General features: G+C 60.0%; 2 protein-coding genes and 2 non-coding genes across 5 annotated transcripts; 2 read left to right on the top strand and 2 right to left on the bottom strand.

Annotated features, from left to right (window-relative positions):
* Positions 1–1,508: 1,508 nt before the first annotated feature.
* Positions 1,509–1,581, bottom strand: TRNAF-GAA (transfer RNA phenylalanine (anticodon GAA)). Its single transcript has one exon. It is a non-coding gene; the product is annotated as a tRNA-Phe (tRNA).
* A 111-nt stretch (positions 1,582–1,692) lies between these two features.
* On the top strand, positions 1,693–8,532 carry NDUFS7 (NADH:ubiquinone oxidoreductase core subunit S7). Of its 2 annotated transcripts, XM_061190915.1 has the most exons (8): positions 1,705–2,066; positions 3,742–3,775; positions 4,529–4,597; positions 5,118–5,235; positions 6,537–6,716; positions 6,859–6,905; positions 7,710–7,798; positions 8,362–8,532. In XM_061190915.1, exons 1-8 carry the CDS (start codon positions 2,051–2,053, stop codon positions 8,457–8,459), a joined length of 651 nt encoding a protein of 216 aa, XP_061046898.1. In that variant the 5' UTR covers positions 1,705–2,050; the 3' UTR covers positions 8,460–8,532. The 2 variants fall into 2 exon arrangements, with proteins under 2 accessions (XP_061046896.1, XP_061046898.1); XM_061190913.1 differs by lacking the exons at positions 7,710–7,798; positions 8,362–8,532 and adding an exon at positions 7,310–7,601 and having other exon boundaries at positions 1,693–2,066.
* Positions 1,714–1,787, top strand: TRNAN-GUU (transfer RNA asparagine (anticodon GUU)). Its single transcript has one exon. It is a non-coding gene; the product is annotated as a tRNA-Asn (tRNA).
* Positions 8,533–9,146: 614 nt separating the features above from the next.
* On the bottom strand, positions 9,147–12,428 carry GAMT (guanidinoacetate N-methyltransferase). Its single transcript, XM_061190916.1, has 6 exons — positions 12,180–12,428; positions 11,042–11,187; positions 10,769–10,832; positions 10,414–10,481; positions 10,115–10,225; positions 9,147–9,556 (listed from the first exon to the last, which is right to left on the bottom strand). The coding sequence occupies exons 1-6, from the start codon at positions 12,358–12,360 to the stop codon at positions 9,416–9,418; spliced, it is 711 nt and encodes a 236-aa protein (XP_061046899.1). The 5' UTR covers positions 12,361–12,428; the 3' UTR covers positions 9,147–9,415.
* Positions 12,429–16,412: the final 3,984 nt, after the last annotated feature.

The following is a 16,412-nucleotide window of genomic DNA, read 5'->3' as shown; positions in this document are numbered from 1 at the left end:
AATTGATTAAGACGAGGGATGCACACACACACACAATCTCAAATCAGACAGGCGTGTCTGTGCAGTGCGGTCAGTGCCCCTCCCCCCAGTGCATGGCTTCTACGGCCAGGCTTTCCTGACCTGGCTCCCCTCGCAGCCCCTGCTCCCCACATCCTCCTGCCCCTGCTCCACCCCTTCCAGGTCCTGCTCCCCACCTCCTCCAGCCCTGGCTCCCCCTCCTCTCCCCCCCACCTCCTCCCCACCTACCCATCTGCCCCTCACCCCCTCACTGACCCTCACTGTTCCTGGAATTATGGTGAACCCTCTGTTAACTCCCTGCCCTATCAGACCTGCTTCTCCGTTTCAGGGCTCTCCCTTGACGCCCCAGTTTCCTGATGCAGGCTCTTACCTCCCCTATCCACCTCCCCTCCCCATCCAATCCATCACCCTGACAGCTGATAGCCCCTCCTGTATTAGTTATCCATCCCTGCCTTAGCAGTGAACCAGCCCCTGGCGGCTGGAAGCAACATTCTCTCTTGACTGGGCTGTTCTGTGGTCTCAGGAGGTCGCAGTCAGATGTCTGAAGGCTCGAATGAGGCTGGGGGCTCGGCTCCCAGGTGCCTGGCTGACGGGACAAGGAACGTTAGGAGAAAACAGGAGCCTGAATAATGCCTGGACATGAGTTGGCGATGTATACACATTGGGTCATGAATTGTTAATGTCAGTATAAGATGTTAGCAGTAGGAGAGACTGGGTGATGAGTACAGCGAACTCTGTACTAGGTTTGCAACTTTTCTCTGAATCAAACTATTTGGAAGTACAAGGTTCATTTTAATTAAAAAATTCCAGCTCCACAACCTGGCCAGTTGTGGGAACTGAGGGCAAGGAGGTGTAGGATTCCCAACAGACCCGGCCCTCGGCCCAGCCCCGCTCTTTTCTCCTGTATGTCACCACCGGGATGGTGACACCAACCGGCGCCCCGCCTCCCCTTCCCGGGACCGCGCAGTCGGGCTCCAGGACACACCTGGCGTGGTCCTCCCTCGCCAGGAGCCAGCCCTGCTCCTCACCTGCGTTCCCCTGTTGGGAACGGGGGAACCTCAGTTTCCCCATATGTATTGTAAAATGGGCAGAATAGGTACCCAGCAGGACTGTCACAGTTAAATGACATCCGAGCAGAAGGTGTCTCTGCAAACTCCCTTTTGGCACTTTTGGTATTCAGTAGTGTTCCTTTTGACAATTACATTCGTTCTAATCCTGCCACTTAAAAAATATTGTAAATGGGAGTGGGGAAGGGGGTCATTTGGGCTGGGATCATAGTTTTGGGGGTGGACCGGGGTGGGTGGGGATGAGGCCTTGTTCTAAGCCCTCCCGCGTTGGCATGAGCCAGCAGCCCAGCTCCTCATCTGAAGAATGGAGAGTATTCTGGGGAGGAAAGGTCAAAATCGACACATTCTGGGTAAAAGTGCTGGGAGAAGCTGGATCAGCTTGGAGCAAAAAAGAACGCTGTTCGCTGGGGGCGCCAAAACGTCTGCCGAAACCCGGGATCGAACCAGGGACCTTTAGATCTTCAGTCTAACGCTCTCCCAACTGAGCTATTTCGGCTGCGCAGCAGGGGTTGCTCCCGCCACCGACTCCCCCCCCACGCTGAGCCGCTTGCGTGCAGGCGCAGCTCGGGCAGCCCCTGCGGGCCGCGCATGCCTCGTAGGGTCGCGCCTGGAAACAGGGCGCAGCACCGTCTCTGTGGCGCAATCGGTTAGCGCGTTCGGCTGTTAACCGAAAGGTTGGTGGTTCGAGCCCACCCAGGGACGGGCTTGCGCTTTTCCTTCCCTGGGTAACAAGAGAGTGGACGGCTCGCCTTCTTTTGCCACGACCCTCCCCGCGCACTTCCGTATCCTTCTACCCTGCGTGGGGCGTCCGGCGGCGCGCGGCGGGGTGGATTCCACAGAGGCGGAACGTCCCCGCCCGAGTTCCGGTTTCCGATCACGAGCCGAGGCACTTTGGGCGACGGCCCTGGGGACCCGGAGCTCTGAAGAGGACGGACCATAGAGGTTGTGTGAAGGCCGAGGCCGAGATGGCGGCGCTAGCGGGTGAGCGGGTCGGGGCGGCGGGGTCGGGGCTTGGGTCGCTCCGGGCGCCTTTCTGCCCGGCCGCTTGGGGAAGCGGAGGCCGAGGGCGACGCAGGCTCCCAGCCTCGGGAGGGGGCCGGGGCGGAAGCCGGAGGAACCCAGGCTCGGCCCGGGATGGTGCCCTTGAAGTTTCCGGGAGGAGGCGGCGAGGGGGCAGCAGCCCCGACATCCGAGGAAACTGAGGCCCAGAGAGCGGCTGGAACCGCTGGAGGTCACGCGGCCTGGCCGGGCAGGGACGCGACCCCGGGGCACCCTGCCACCCCGGGAAGGGGACGGTCACCCGCAGAGAAGGCGTCCAAACCCGGGCTGCTCCGGGGACCTTTTTTCCGATTAGCGGTTAAACGCATAGGATGGATTCACAGGGTTGCAAAGGAAAGCGGTTATACTGACAGTTGCCAGGATACTGTCTGGCAACCGGGGGTCAGTTCGCAGTCCGGGTGCTTCATTATTCATGCCTGGAAAGCCGAGGTCTAGTGGCGGATCTGCCTACTGCTGTGACTTTGAAGGAGTGAGAAGTGGACACGTTCCTTTACACAGAGTTGGCTGCAGCCTCTATGTCGGTGTTAGGAAACCACTGTCATCTCTGTTGGTGAAAAGCCTCGGTCTCGCTAATACTGCTGTGGTTTTGGCTACACTCAGATTTTAAGGAAAGGCCAATTTTCAGCAAGACGTTGGTGACAATAAAGAGGGTATTTTTCTTTCCCGTGCAAGCTCACCGGTCTGCTGAATCCTCACCAGCGGCCCCTTGCTAAGAATGTCTGGTCCAGAGGCTGGAATCCCCTCACCTTGGAGGTGAAGGGCATTTACTGTGCTGTGAGATTACCCAAAGCCCTACATTTTCAGGTGGGGGAGCTGAGGCTCAGAGAGGGGCAGCTTACACAAGAGTTCGGGGCTGGGCTGTTAGCCTGGACTCCTTGCCCAGCCTCTGAAACCCCGGAACTCCCAGCGCAGGGCTTGGAGCCTCGCTGATGTCTATGGGTTTGTTGACTTGACACATGCCTGTCAGGCTGAGCCAAGGCCGAGACAGACACTGGGGAACCCAGGGAGGCCCTAGCATCAGGGGGAGGCAGGCGCCACAGGAGGACATGTGGATAGAAATAGAACAGGGTGACAGGATCGAGAGGGCCTGGGGAGCTAGTGTAGACCCAGGCATTTGAGCTGAAAGCTGCCCCATGAGAGGGGTGCTCCAGGCAGAGGGGACAGCAAGTGCAAAGGCTCTGAGACAGGAGGGACACTGACATGCCTGAGGAAAGGAAAGGTGGCTCTTATGTGGAGTGTGCGGTTGGAAGCAGGGGAATGACACTGTCTGGTTCACATTCTGAAAGATCACCTTTTTTTTTTTTTTGGCTACACCTTGCGGTTTGCGGGATCTTAGCTCCCCAACCAGGGATCGAAGCCGGGACCCCTGCAGTGGAAGCATGGAGTCCTAACCACTGGACCACCAGGGAATTCCCCTGAAAGATTGCTCTTTATCAATTGTTTGTTAAATGGAATGTAGATAGACTGAGGGTGAGAGGGCGGGCGCACCACGTGGGGGGCCTGAAGGGCAAACACCTGGAGGCTGGACCCTCTGGGCCGTTTGTGGCCTCTGGTGCTGCCACAACTCACTGCCCTCACCCTGTGGTTCTTTCTGCAGCTCCCGGCCTGCTCCGCGGTATCCTTGCTCTTCGGTGAGTGCCTGCCTGCCTTCCTGCCTGCGTGTCTGCATCTCTGATCCTAACACCCCGCAGTGAGGCCCTGGCAGGGAGGGGCTCAGAGGGGGCTGTCAGGGGGCCTCAGATCCGGGCGGGCCCTCCATCAGCACCAGGCCAGGGGCCGCCTGGCATCCAGCCCCATGTCTCCCTGCCCTGGTACCCTCAGAGCCCAGTCGCTGCCTGGCGCACGAAAGGCATTCAGCACGTTTGCTCTGATGGCAGCCCCGTGCAGGCCTCCTTGGGACAGTAAGGCAGGTGGCTGCCAGGCCCTCGGATTTGGGCTGAGTTTGTTTTGATAAGGCCTTTTTCCTACGAATAAAATACACACTCACTGCAAAACAAAGGGAAGACGGGGAAAATGAGGGAAGTATCAAATGAAAACCAGGCACTCTCTAGACCAGGGATCAGCAGATTTTTTTTTTCTGTAAAGGGCCAAACGGTAAACGTTTTTGGCTCTGCCTCTGTAGAAACAGTCCCAGACACCAAGGAAGTGAATGGGTGTGGTTATGTGTCAATAAAACTTTATTTATAGCTCGCTCGCAGCAACGAAGACCCAACACAGCCAAAAATAAATAAATTTAAAAAAAAAAAAAACTTTATTTACGAAAACCGGTGGTGGGCTGGGTTTGACCCCCTGGTCAGTTTCCCCATCCTGGCCCCGGGGTAACCCTGTCACAGCGTGTTGGGGCGCCCCGGGCTCCTAGTCATGGGCTGTCTGTCTCCCCGCAGCTCCGGCGTGGGCGTGGCTCTGCAGGTGCGCGGGGTCCATCCGAGCTCGGCCGCTGACAGCCCGAGCAGGTGAGGCTGGCCTTCCCGGGAGCCCACACACCCTGAAGTCCCCCCATCCCCCCACCCCAGCACAGCAGCAGCCTGTGGCAACTCCGGGGCACTCCCACCACCCAGCGGGGTATGTGAGGGGGTCCCTGCCCTCAGAGTCCTGCCCAGCCCGCTCCTGTGGGCCCAGGCCAGTGGCTGCACAACTCCAGACCAGGAGGGCTCTCACTAAAGGGTATGTCAGCCGAGCCTGTTTTCCAGACGGGGAAACAGTCCCCGAGAGGACAGGGTCCTGCTGGGCCTCAGTGAGGCGGTAGAGGCCTGTCCACACCATCTTTCACTCCGGTGTTGAGCAGGCGTGTCCTGCCCCAGGCCGGGGCGCAGGGCTGCTGCAGACCTGGCCTCACGGCTACTCCCAGTGCTGCTCTGGGGACCCACCGTGACCACGGCTTTGTCCTGCCCTCTGAGAGGCTGCTCTGGGCTGGGCCTGGCCGGGGATACCTGCCTGGCTGACGCCTCCCCTTGCTGTGTGTCCCGTACCCAGCACCCACCCTGCCGTGTCCCAGGCCGGAGCCGTGGTCCCCAAACCCGCCGCCCTTCCCAGCAGCCGGGGCGAGTATGTGGTGGCCAAGCTGGACGACCTCATCAACTGGGCCCGCCGGGTGAGCCCCTCCCCGTCTGCGTCCGTGGGGCCCCCTCTGGCTGCTCAGCCACGCTCCCGTGGCTACGGAGTGGGCCGGACTCCCCCAGGGCCCCTCCGTGTGGGGACCTGTGGCTTTGATTCTGTCTCAGGACCCCTGCCCTGCCCCCAGCAGTTCCTGGCCTGACTTCCCTCGGTGCTCCCTGCCCCCCGCATCGGCCCCCAGAGGAGATGAGTCACCTCCCTCCTGTTCTTCTCCTTTCATCTTCTGTTCATTCCTCTCTTTTCTCTCTTAACGTAAAACCCATGTTTTTAACTGGAAATACACAATGGAAACAGTAGCTCGTTCCCAGCAAATATCCTAATCCCCCACCCCACCCCCACACTGGCCGTGGGACAGTCTGCGTGCTCACGTGTGTGTCCATGTCTCCCCCCGGACATGTGTCCTCTGTCCCAGGACAGTGGTTCCTTTCAGTGCTCTCGGGGCGCCCGGCTGGGTAACAATCCCCCATTGACGGGTGGGCTGGTGCTGTCCTGGTGTCTGTGTGTGACCAGCGAGTCCACAGCGAGTGTCCCTCCAGGCCCACAGCTCCAGGGCGGTGATGGTCGCTGTGGCCGTGCGCTGTGGAGTCATGGCCCTGCCGTGTTGGGCAGCCCTTGCCCGCTGTGTGACCCGAGCCCTGTCACCTGAATTGGGACATCCACAGGGCAGCAGGGACCTTGGCCAGATCCCAGACTGGACACAGACAAGCAGAGAAAGCTCTGGTGGAGAACAGCTTGTGGGTGGGGGCCGGGGCGATATCGGGCACCAAAGGATGGAGGGAAGTCAGAGGGCATCCAGGAGGGCTTCCTGGAGGAATTGGCACTTTGAGTCCAGGCGGTGTTGGGAACAAGACCCTCCAGGGTGCTGAGCCCCAGGGTCTAGATCTGTGCCGTGGGCGGCCACTGGGCACTCAGAGCAGCAAGTGCCCATGTTGGAGGCTGGGATTTAGGATATGCTGGGTTATGTGGACTATATTATTAAAGCTAATTGCACTTGGTTTTATTTTTGTCTGTTTTTCTTTTTGGTAATGTGGCTGCTGGGAAGTGTAGACCCACGGGCCTAACTCATTTGGCCCTCCTGTCACACAGTCCTGGGCTGGGGCATCAGGCTCAGGCCGATGACCAGTGTCCAGGGCAGCCTTCGGGGTCTGGAGGTCACATGGTTGCTGTGGGCAGGGCCCAGAAAAGGCTAGAAACAGATTTTTCTATGTGAAATCGTCCGATTTCTTTAAACACGGTGGGCCACTCGTCCACTCACGGGCCGACTGCCCCGCCCTGCAGAGCTCCCTGTGGCCCATGACCTTTGGCCTGGCCTGCTGCGCCGTGGAGATGATGCACATGGCAGCACCCCGCTACGACATGGACCGCTTTGGCGTGGTCTTCCGCGCCAGCCCCCGCCAGTCCGACGTGATGATCGTGGCTGGGACGCTCACCAACAAGATGGCCCCCGCGCTCCGCAAGGTGGGCCCCACCGTCAACCCCCCCTCCCCCCTCCCCCCTCCCCCCTCCCCCCTCCCCTCCCCTCCCCCTCCCCCAACCCCCCCCTCCCCAACCCCTCCCCCCCCCCAGGCTCGAGCTGCACGCAGACCCCTGTCTCTTCCAGGTCTACGACCAGATGCCAGAGCCTCGCTACGTCGTGTCTATGGGGAGGTGAGTGCCCGGCGGGGCGGGGGCTCCAGCAACAGACACGCCGGTGACACGCTGGCTTGTCTCTTCCAGTCTCGTTTCTGTGCTGCTTTCTGATCGGGGTCATCCAGAACGTCCCCTTCTGTCCTGTTACAGTCGCTCCCCCACCCCAACAGCCTGTCCATTTTCGTTCTGTTTCTCTGTGTTATGACCACAGGAAGGACGTCCTGCTGGGGGGGGCGTTGCAGCCTCCTCACCATCTAGCCAGCACCTCATTTCTCCATATCATTAAAAGCCATTTAGTCACCTGACTTTTTTGGTTGAGGTAGAATTCACATACTACAAAGTTCACCCTTTCAAAATGTACAATTTTGTGGATTTTAATGCATTCTTAGTGTTGTGTAATCATCACCTCTATCTAATTCCAGAGCATTCCATCACCCCAATAGAAGCCCCGTCCCCGTCAGCAGTCACTCCCCACCCCCTCCCCCAGCCCCTGACAACCAGGAACGCACTCTGTGTCTGTGGACTGGCCTGTTCTGGACGGTTCCCATCAATGGAATCACACGCTGCGTCCTTTCACGTCTGGCTCCTCTCGCTGAGCATCGTCTGTTCACAGCCCCACCATTTGTTTCTGTCCTACCCGGTCCCACAGAAGGTCTCAGGTGGCCGCTGTCTTTCCTGTGACTTGTGTCCCAGTCTTGCCCTTTCCTGACCGCCTGGCACCTGCTTGAGGTTGGAAGGGGCTGCGGGTTGGGGGCTGCGAGGAGGGACGGAGGCCGGGGTCGCTGGAGAGGCTCTCACGGCCGGCGCTCCCCTCCCCACCAGCTGCGCCAACGGAGGCGGCTACTACCACTACTCCTACTCTGTGGTGCGGGGCTGTGACCGTATTGTGCCCGTGGACATCTACGTCCCAGGTGAGCCCCCAGGTGGCGCCCACGCGGCCCTCACCCGATTCACAGAATCCCCACAGTCCCACTGAGACAGCTCGCCCCCTGTTAAGAATAAGCAGATTTGGGTACAAGAATAAGAGTGACACCGCAGCCTTTCCCCCCGCTGTCCCTGGAGGGTCTCCCGGTCTGAAGTCTGCCCCCATTCCTTTCCAAGGGTCCTCACCGGACGCCGGCATGGCCTGGGGGTTGGCAGGCAGCCCACATTGTCCTCCCGGGTCCCGAGCCGGGTCACGTGGCGGGAGGGCCAGGGACAGGGCAGCTCGGCCTGGGAGGGGTAGCCCAGGCCTCCCTCATCCTGGCTGGGAGGTCGGCCCTGGGGTCAGCAGCTGCCCACCCTGCTCCCCTCTGGCTCCTTTCCCGTGATGGGCCAAGCCCCCCGGCTCTCTTGGTGCAGACCTAACGGGCTGCTGGGGCAGAGCCCCGTCTTGCCCCTCCCCACCCTGGGAAGTGGCCTGGTTGCCCCCACCTGGAGCAGAGCGGAGGGGAGGGGGAAGGGCAGGGAGACTGAGGTGTCACCTGCCCCCCAGGCTGCCCGCCCACGGCCGAGGCCCTGCTCTATGGCATCCTGCAGCTGCAGAAGAAGATCAAGCGCGAGAAGAGGCTCCAGATCTGGTACCGCAGGTAGTGCCAGCCGCCTGGCCGCCCTGCGGCGTCTGCGCTGTTACTCCAGAGGCGGTCAATAAACCCGATAAACCTGCCTGGCTGCCCCTGCTCCACATGGTGTGTGGGCTGGGGGTGGGGGCCTGGGAGGTGGGCGGGGCGAGTGCTGCTTGGCGGGGTCAGGCCTGTCTCTCTTGTGCATGGAGATGCCGAGGCCCCTGGAGTGGACAGCCGGGCCCAGCGTGGCCCAGTGGGAGGCCCCACCCATGAAGGAGGGGAGTGGATGCGTCCAAGAGCGGGTCGGGGTGAAGTAGATGGCACCGCGGCGACCAGCTGGGCACCAGGGCCCAGGGCAGATGGAGCCAGGGTGTCCCTGCGCTGGGGCTGGAGGGGCGTTGACTCAGCGAGGCATCGTGGTGCAGCCTGACTGGGTGGGACCGGAGGGTCTGGGCCTTGGGGCTGCCGCCACCCGCTATGAGGTCCTGACCTAGTTCCACCTCCTCTGGGGACCCCAGCTGCCCACCAGAGGGAGGGCGGGAGGGGCCATGGGTGACTAATTGGCAGTGTCTGCAGTGGGCACGGGGGGGGGGGGTCAGAGGCAGGATCAGACACTTTGGAGTGGTATAGCCACTGTCTCGGTGGTGGTCAATTTAACAGGTTTCTTTCCTTTCACTTTTTTTTGGAGGGGCAGGAAGAGTAAAGCAAGCACACGTTTGTGTCCTCGTGCTGATTGGCTAAACCCAGTGTTAGTGTTTATTTCATTCTCAGGACCATGGTAGGATGGTAGTGGTCGTTCCCTTGCAGAGAAGGTTAGGGAAGCTTGCTGGTCATGCGGCTGGTGTGGGTCTGGACCAGGGCCGAGGGGCCAGAGCCTGCACTCCCGGCCACGAAGGCGCTCAGTAGGGGTCTGGGGGTTAGGGGTTCCTGAAGCCCAGAGCCCCCAGGGTGGCGTGGGCAGCTGAGCCGGTGGGCCCAGTGGGCTCAGTGCTTGGTGACCAGGGGCGTGATCATCTGCGGGAAGGCGTAATAGCGGCAGTCGGCCGGTGGGACCAGCTCCATGACCTGCGTGTGGATGTTCTCCGGCCGGAAGCCCGCTTCCAGCAGGGCTGGCACCTGTGTCTCCTGGCCAGAGGGAGGTGCCGAGTCACCTCAAGGGCCCTGGGGCCTCAGGAGACACCCTGCCAGCCTACAAGTGCCAAGGCCCTTGGGGGCTGGACGGGGCTGCTAAGAAAATGCTGAAGCCCAGGTCTGGGTGGGAATCTCCAGGTGTCCACACACAGCTTCCTGGCTGTCATGGGGTATCACCAGGCTGCTCACCTGCACGTCCTCACAGGCAGAGGGAACCGAGTGGGCAAAGGCCCAAGACAAGGGGTGGCTAGACCCATAAAGATGCACCCCGGGTGGAGGAGGGCAGAGTGAGGGGATGCCGCTGGGGACCTTGGGCTGAATCCCTGTATCCCGAGGGCACTGGGGAGCCATCTAAGGTCCTTGAGCTAGGGAGAAACCTCTCCTGATTTACAAGTGGAGGCTCAGAGTCCACCCAAGAGATGAGCCCCCAGGGCCAGAGGCAAGGGACCCTGCCCAGGTCACAGGTGACCCCAGCTGCCTCCCCACCCAAAGTCGCTGCCGGGGGTGTAGGGGGGGCGGGGGGCGGGGCAGGGAGCGCCCAGGCTGCGGCACCTCGAACATGGTGGTGATGTCCGAGTACTTGGACTTCATCAGCTCCCCCCAGGAGGTGAGGTTGCAGTAGGTAAGAACGCCCCCCGGCTTCAGCAGGCGGAAGGCATGTTCCTGGCGGGGCGGGGGGGGACAGTGGTCAGGAGGGGGTGGGGGTGGGCAGAGGCGTTCCCAGCGGGCCTCCCGCCAGGTCAGGGGAACAGCGGAAGGAGAGGTGCCTCCTGTGTGGACGGCAGGCGCGCCCACTGGGCTGACCCCCACCTTAAGTCTGGCAGACCCCGTCCCACCGCAAGCGATCCTACCCGAATGAAGTTGAACTGGTGCGTGTGCCAGGTCTCCTCAGACAGCGGGTACGTGTCGTACAGGATCCCTGCTCGGAAGGACAGAAGCCACGTGGTCAGGACGCTGGCTGCAAGTTGAGGCGGCCGGGAACCCAGAGTTTGCTATGCTGCAGCCGGCCCTACGAATTGTGTCTCATCTGGTCGTTCTTGAGATGTCCACGCACCTGAGTGCCAGGCTCCTGTATGTGTGTCCGTGCCTGCCCCCCGGGCTCTGCCACCCCAGTGACACATCAAGGCATGTGTGCTTCAGAAGCAGGCAAAGGAGGGGCTGGCAATCCAGGCAGAGGCCCCCCGCCCAGTGCCCAGAGCCCCTCACCATCGAAGTGACTGTCTGGCAGGGTGGGCGCCACCTCCTCCCACAGGCCTTTCAAGGGAACCACCTTGGCGCAGGGAGAAAGAAAGAGAAGGCTGAGGGTCAAAGGGGGCCCAGGACTTCACCACCTGTTGCAAGGGAGGGGGCAGAGGAACTCCCAAGAGAGAAGACCACCTCCCCCATGTCTGTGGCCACCCCAGGTCCCCAACCCACTCTGAGGGCAGGGCCTTTCCCCTGAGGAGCGTGAGGAGCGGGACCTCGGGCAGAGGCGGGCACCTTGTGCAGCTGCCGAGGGGCCCAGTCCTGGAGCCGCTGGAAGACGCCCTCGTTGCACTCGATGATCCAGTGCTCGTCGATGGGGGCCTCCTGCATCTTCGTAGCTGCGATGGCCATGCCAAAGCCCACCTCCAACACCCGGCCCCCTGGGCAGACAGAGAGCCCACGCCTTACACACTGGGTGGGGCTGGGGAGGCTGCCTGGAGGAGGGGGCGTGGGGGCAGGGCCTTGGCAGAGAGAAACGACTGCCACTAGGAGCGACCGGTTGGCAGAGCAAAGGTGGGGGGTGGGACAGAACACAGCAGCCCTGAGAGGGAACAGCGTGGGCCCGGGGCCAGCAGCCAGAGAGGGTGGCCTGCCAGGGAGGCCACGGACAGCGGCTTCTGGACTTTGAGCCCTGGCCCATGCTGTTTGCACTGAGGGCGCTTATCTCCTGATTTGGGCAGCGTCCCCTGTCCCCTCAACAAACAATGAAGTCTACAAAGTAAGGGCAAGGGAGGAACAGGATTCAAGGCCCAGGCCTGGAACAGTGGGGGGGGTGGTTGAGCCCCTTTGGGTCAAAGAGGAGGGGAGAAACGCCCTAACCATGCAGGGACACTGGCTGTGCCCATTTGCCAGATGGGAACACAGAGGCCCAGAGGTGGTGCGCCCAGCCTCGGGGGGTCGTGGGGAGCCCTCGGCACCCCGCGGGCTCTGACACCAGGTGCAGGGCCACCCCCGACAGCTGTCTCCAGGCCTCGGCTTTACCAGAGCTATTCTTAGTCAGGGCAGGGCCTCCCGCGACTCCTGGTCGGGAACATTACCCACGTGGGCCTGGGCAGCACCTTGCCAGGCCGCCACTCCCCTGTCCTCGATCTCTGGCGGGGGGCCGGCGGCTGAGTTCCGCGTCTGAGAACGCATCCCCCGACCCAGCCCGACCCCTTCTCGGGGTCGGGGCCTCGGTGCCCCCCGGAGAGGGGGTTCCCGGTACTCAGGGCGCCCGCAGCGCCCCAGGACTACCCCGCTGCCCTCGCGAGCGGCCCCGTTTTCCAGGCGAGGAGAGGAGCGCAGAGGTTCCGCCACGTCGCTGGAGAGCGGGCGGGCGCCGGGTCCCGGCGGCCCCGGCCTCGGTCGACCCCGCGCGCCCGTCGGGGGCTACCTCTGGAGGCGGCGGCGGCCGCCAGCGCGTGCATGTAGGGGGTCTCCCAGCGCTCCATCACCGGCTTGCCCAGGATCTGCAGGTGCGAGTCCGACGCGTCGTAAGCCGCGGGCGCCGCCCGCCACGCGGGGCTGCAGTTCTCGCCGGGTGCGAAGATAGGGGTCGCGGCGGGGGCGCTCATGCTGCGGGCTGGACGGCGCGCCCCGGGAGCTGGGGAGAGGAACGCCCGCGTCCCTGCAGGGCCTTCTGGGCAGGGGGCGGACGGGAGGCGGGGCGGGGGCGGGGCACGAGCCACTGCCCGGCGGCCCGCGCGGCCCCTAGCGGCCGCGGTGGGGAAGGCGGCCCCCACTGACTCCCGGACCCCCGCGACGCCCCTGCCTCCCGGGCCGCCAGCGCCTGGCGGGCGGACTCGGCACCAGAGCAGCGAGCCCTCGGAGTCCTCACCCAGTCGCTTTTCTGCTTCGGTTTCCTCGTCTGTCACCACCGCGTCAATAGCCCCCTCCTTGCCGGGGTGTGAGGGTCTAAGGATTTTCCAGACACGGTTGGAAGTGCCTTAAGTATATAAAATCACTTAGGGAATTCCCTAGCGGTCCAGTGGTTAGGACGCTGCGTCTTTCACCGCCCAGGGCGCGGGTCCGGCAACTAAGATGCCACAAGCTGCATGGCGCGGCCAAAATAAATAGAATGAATAAATACAATCACTTAATCGTCAGAAGCGCTGCAGTGGTTTCTTCTATCGTCCTCATTTTACAGGTGGGGAAACTGAGGCTCCAGAGGCAAAGCTGGAAATCTCATGGCCGGGAGGGCGGGGTGTGGGAACCCCTGATGAACCCCACTCTGACGTCTGTGCGGGGCTGCCTCTCCCCTTTCCTGAGCTCACCTCAGACCCCAGGGGCCTGATGAGGGGCTCAGCGCACAGGGGCCTCCAGTGCTGGGACTGAAATGCCCACCTCAGCGGTCCCCGGGCCCTCCAGCCCAGGAAGGCAGGCAGGGCAGCCCTGCAGCGCCCACCCCTAAAGCCTTGCCCCAGGGCAACCCTGGGGGTCAGCTGTGTCCTCTGCTGGCCACGCTGAGACCGGCCCCCAAGGCGAGCTGGGGTTTCCTCCGGGTTCTGAAACATGCCTTCCCCTTCCCATCTATCTGCACACAGGGGGCCACCGGCTGTGAGCCTGGAACACCCCATCTGGGCCAAGTGTTTTGCACATCCCAGTGAACACGTGGGGAAACTGAGGCCACAGAGTTTGAACCCAGGCAGCCCTGCCCTTCTGTGTCCACCTCTGGATGGCTGCTCACAGCCTTAACGTGGCTCCAGAGTCCTCCCCGTGGCCCTTCCCACCCCCTGCAGAGCTCCTGTGTCCCTCCTGCCCCTGGGCCTTTGCATATGCTCTCCCCTCTGCCTGGACAGCTTCTCCTCTCTCCTGGCCTGGTCTCCTTCTCTTTCTGCTTCATGCCCGAGCCCACACCTCCTCTGGGAGGCCCCCTGGGTCCCCCCAGGCTGGGTATGGCCCATTTGAAGCTGTTTCATCTCTCAGTACCTCTCTTTGGTATTTCACTCACCGAAGGTATTTCTTCATGGTTATATTGTCTGTCCGAGCCGCCTGGCACACAGAAAATGCTTGATGACTCCTGAGGGCACATTGGGTCTAATGTGGTCTGGATGGGACAGCACGGATTCCACGAGACCCTCAGGTGGAAGCGGGATGAGTAGATGTCACCAGGCACCAGGGCTGGGCTCACGCTGAATTCGTGAGCCCATGTGATTTCGTGTTGTCTAGTTTCTTTACGGCTGTCCTGGTTACTGTGGCAGGGGCTTTGCGGGCATCCTTATGCCAGCATCCTTGGGCCACCCACGTAAACAGGTGGCACTCAATACTGTCACCCAACTCAAGCAATGCCCTGGAATGCCCGGCCTGAGACAGAAGGCAGGCTGTATTCATTAGCTACCGCTATGTAACAAATTGCCCCAAATGTAGCCACTTAAAGCAACACATGTTTATCATTTTTCGGTGGGTCAGGAATCCAGGTGCAGCTTAGCCTAGCCGGGTCCTGTGTTTCACAACCTCTGGCAAGGCTGCAGTCAAGGTGTCGCACAGAGCTGGGGAAGGCGTCCGCTTCCAGGCTTGTTCACTGGCTGTTGATTCCACTCAGTCCCTGGCCATGCGGGCCTCCCTGAAGTGACAACTTGCTTCTAGCAAGACGGAAGTCAGAACCGTTTGCCATCTGATCACAGAAGGACATCCCCTCACCCTGGCCGTATCCTACAGGTTAGAAGCCAGGTACACAAGGGTAGGGAATCCCAGGAGGCTATGAATATCAAGAAGTAGGGGTCAGTCTCAGAGGCTACTGCCCACACAGACACTAAGAGGAAGCCGAGGCAGTGGTCAACTGGGAGCCTTTCCTGCAGCTTTGGTGCCCAGGAGATAAGGAACCGCCCGTGTCTGGCCAAGCTGCCACCTCCCAGTGGTCACTTACATGCAGCCTGGACTCTATCCCCAAGAGTGGCTGAGGGCATGGCGCAATCTGGCTGGCGACTCAGCCAAGGGGTCTCTGTTCCAGCCTTGGCTGGGGTCCTCTTCTCTCAATGGAGTGACCACTCTTGCCCAGCTGATGTCCTTAAATGAATTACTGACACGTGGTCATTCATTGTGTCCACTTTTCTCAAGAGAGTCTAGTGTGCGTGTGCTGCAGTTATCTGCAGTTTGCAGACCCGGACTCAGAGAGGGAAGGTGGCTTTCTCAAGGACACACAGCAAATCAGTGGCAGAGGGGATGGGAACAGGGGTGTGCCTGACTCCAGACCACAGTCTTAAAAGATGTTTTAAAAGAAGGAAAATATTTATTTTCTGATTAGAAAAGGGACACAGTTGATCAAAACATTCTAACATTATAGAGTTGGCAAACTCCGGCCTGCAGGTCACATCCCCCTTCTGTGGTTTTGATACAGCCTGTGAGCTAAGAATGTTTTTTACATTTTTATTTATTTATTTATTTTTTGGCCGTGCTGCGAGGCTTGCGGGATCTTAGTTCCCTGACCAGGGTTTGAACCCATGTCCCCTGCAGGGGAAGCAGGAAGTCTTAACCACTGGGCCACCAAGGAAGTCCTGCTTTTTACATTTTTAAATGGTTGAAAAAATCAAAAGACTATTTCGAGACACGTGAAAATTATACAACAGTCACACTGGCATGTCTGTAAATAAAGTTTATAGTCAGGACCACTTGTTTACATATGGACTCTGGCACTTTCCAATTACAACAGCACAGAGTCATTGCCACGGAGACCCGACGGCTGGCAAAGCCAAACATATTTACTGTGTGGCCCTGAGCAGAAAGCTTGCCAGCCCCCCTTACAGAGCAGCCCGCAGCTCTTTCCTGGGAAGTGAAAGTCACCCATTTATTCAGCAATACTGAATTCCTCACCACAGGGGGCCCAGCCCTGACTCCTCTGGAGCTCATAGCCTACTGGTGGGATGGACAAAAATAAGTAATAAGTACATGACATTTTTACAAGTCACATGGCAGCTATGACAGAACAAGGTCCCCATGACCCCTACCCTCTGCCCAGGTCTCTCCTCTACCAGGCAATGTCCATGTAGCTGTATGTTTTCTGTGTATACAGTGTTAAATGTAGTTACGTTTTAAAGTAAAAGGGACCAAATGGGCATATATTTGTACATCCACGTTCTTAGCAGTATTATGCACAATAGCCAAAGGGTAGAAACAACCAAAGTGTCTATCAACGGATGATGAATAAACGCTATGTGGTCCCTCCATGCACGGGACCATCACTCAGCCATGAAAAGGGGTGAAGCACTGACACTCGCTACAACGTGAATGGACCTTGAGAACACGATGCTCAGTGAAATAAGCTAGATGAAAAAGGACAAATACTGTCTGATTCCGCTCACAGGGGGTCCCTGGAGGAGTCACATCCACAGAGACAGGAAGTAGATGGTGGGGGCCAGGGGCTGGGGGAGGGGCTGGGGAGTCAAACTTCCCAAGTTTCAGTTTGGGAAGATGAGAAAGTTCTGGAGATGATGGTGGGGATGGTTGCACAGCAATGTGAATGTGCTTAATGCCACCAAGCTGTGCATTTAAAAAGGGTTACAACGATAACTTGTATGTTACATGTATTTTACCACAATGAAAAAAAGAACCAAAACTATATTCTGTGTATTGGGTATGCCTGAACCCACGTTAGGAGTAAATTCAGGAAAGTGTGCACATACCCGTTTTT

The sequence above is a fragment of the Eubalaena glacialis genome, chromosome 4 (assembly GCF_028564815.1).
Source record: "Eubalaena glacialis isolate mEubGla1 chromosome 4, mEubGla1.1.hap2.+ XY, whole genome shotgun sequence".
Classification (NCBI taxonomy): domain Eukaryota; kingdom Metazoa; phylum Chordata; class Mammalia; order Artiodactyla; family Balaenidae; genus Eubalaena; species Eubalaena glacialis.
Note: the sequence above shows the minus strand (reverse complement) of the source record. Positions and strands in the feature narration are given on the sequence as shown.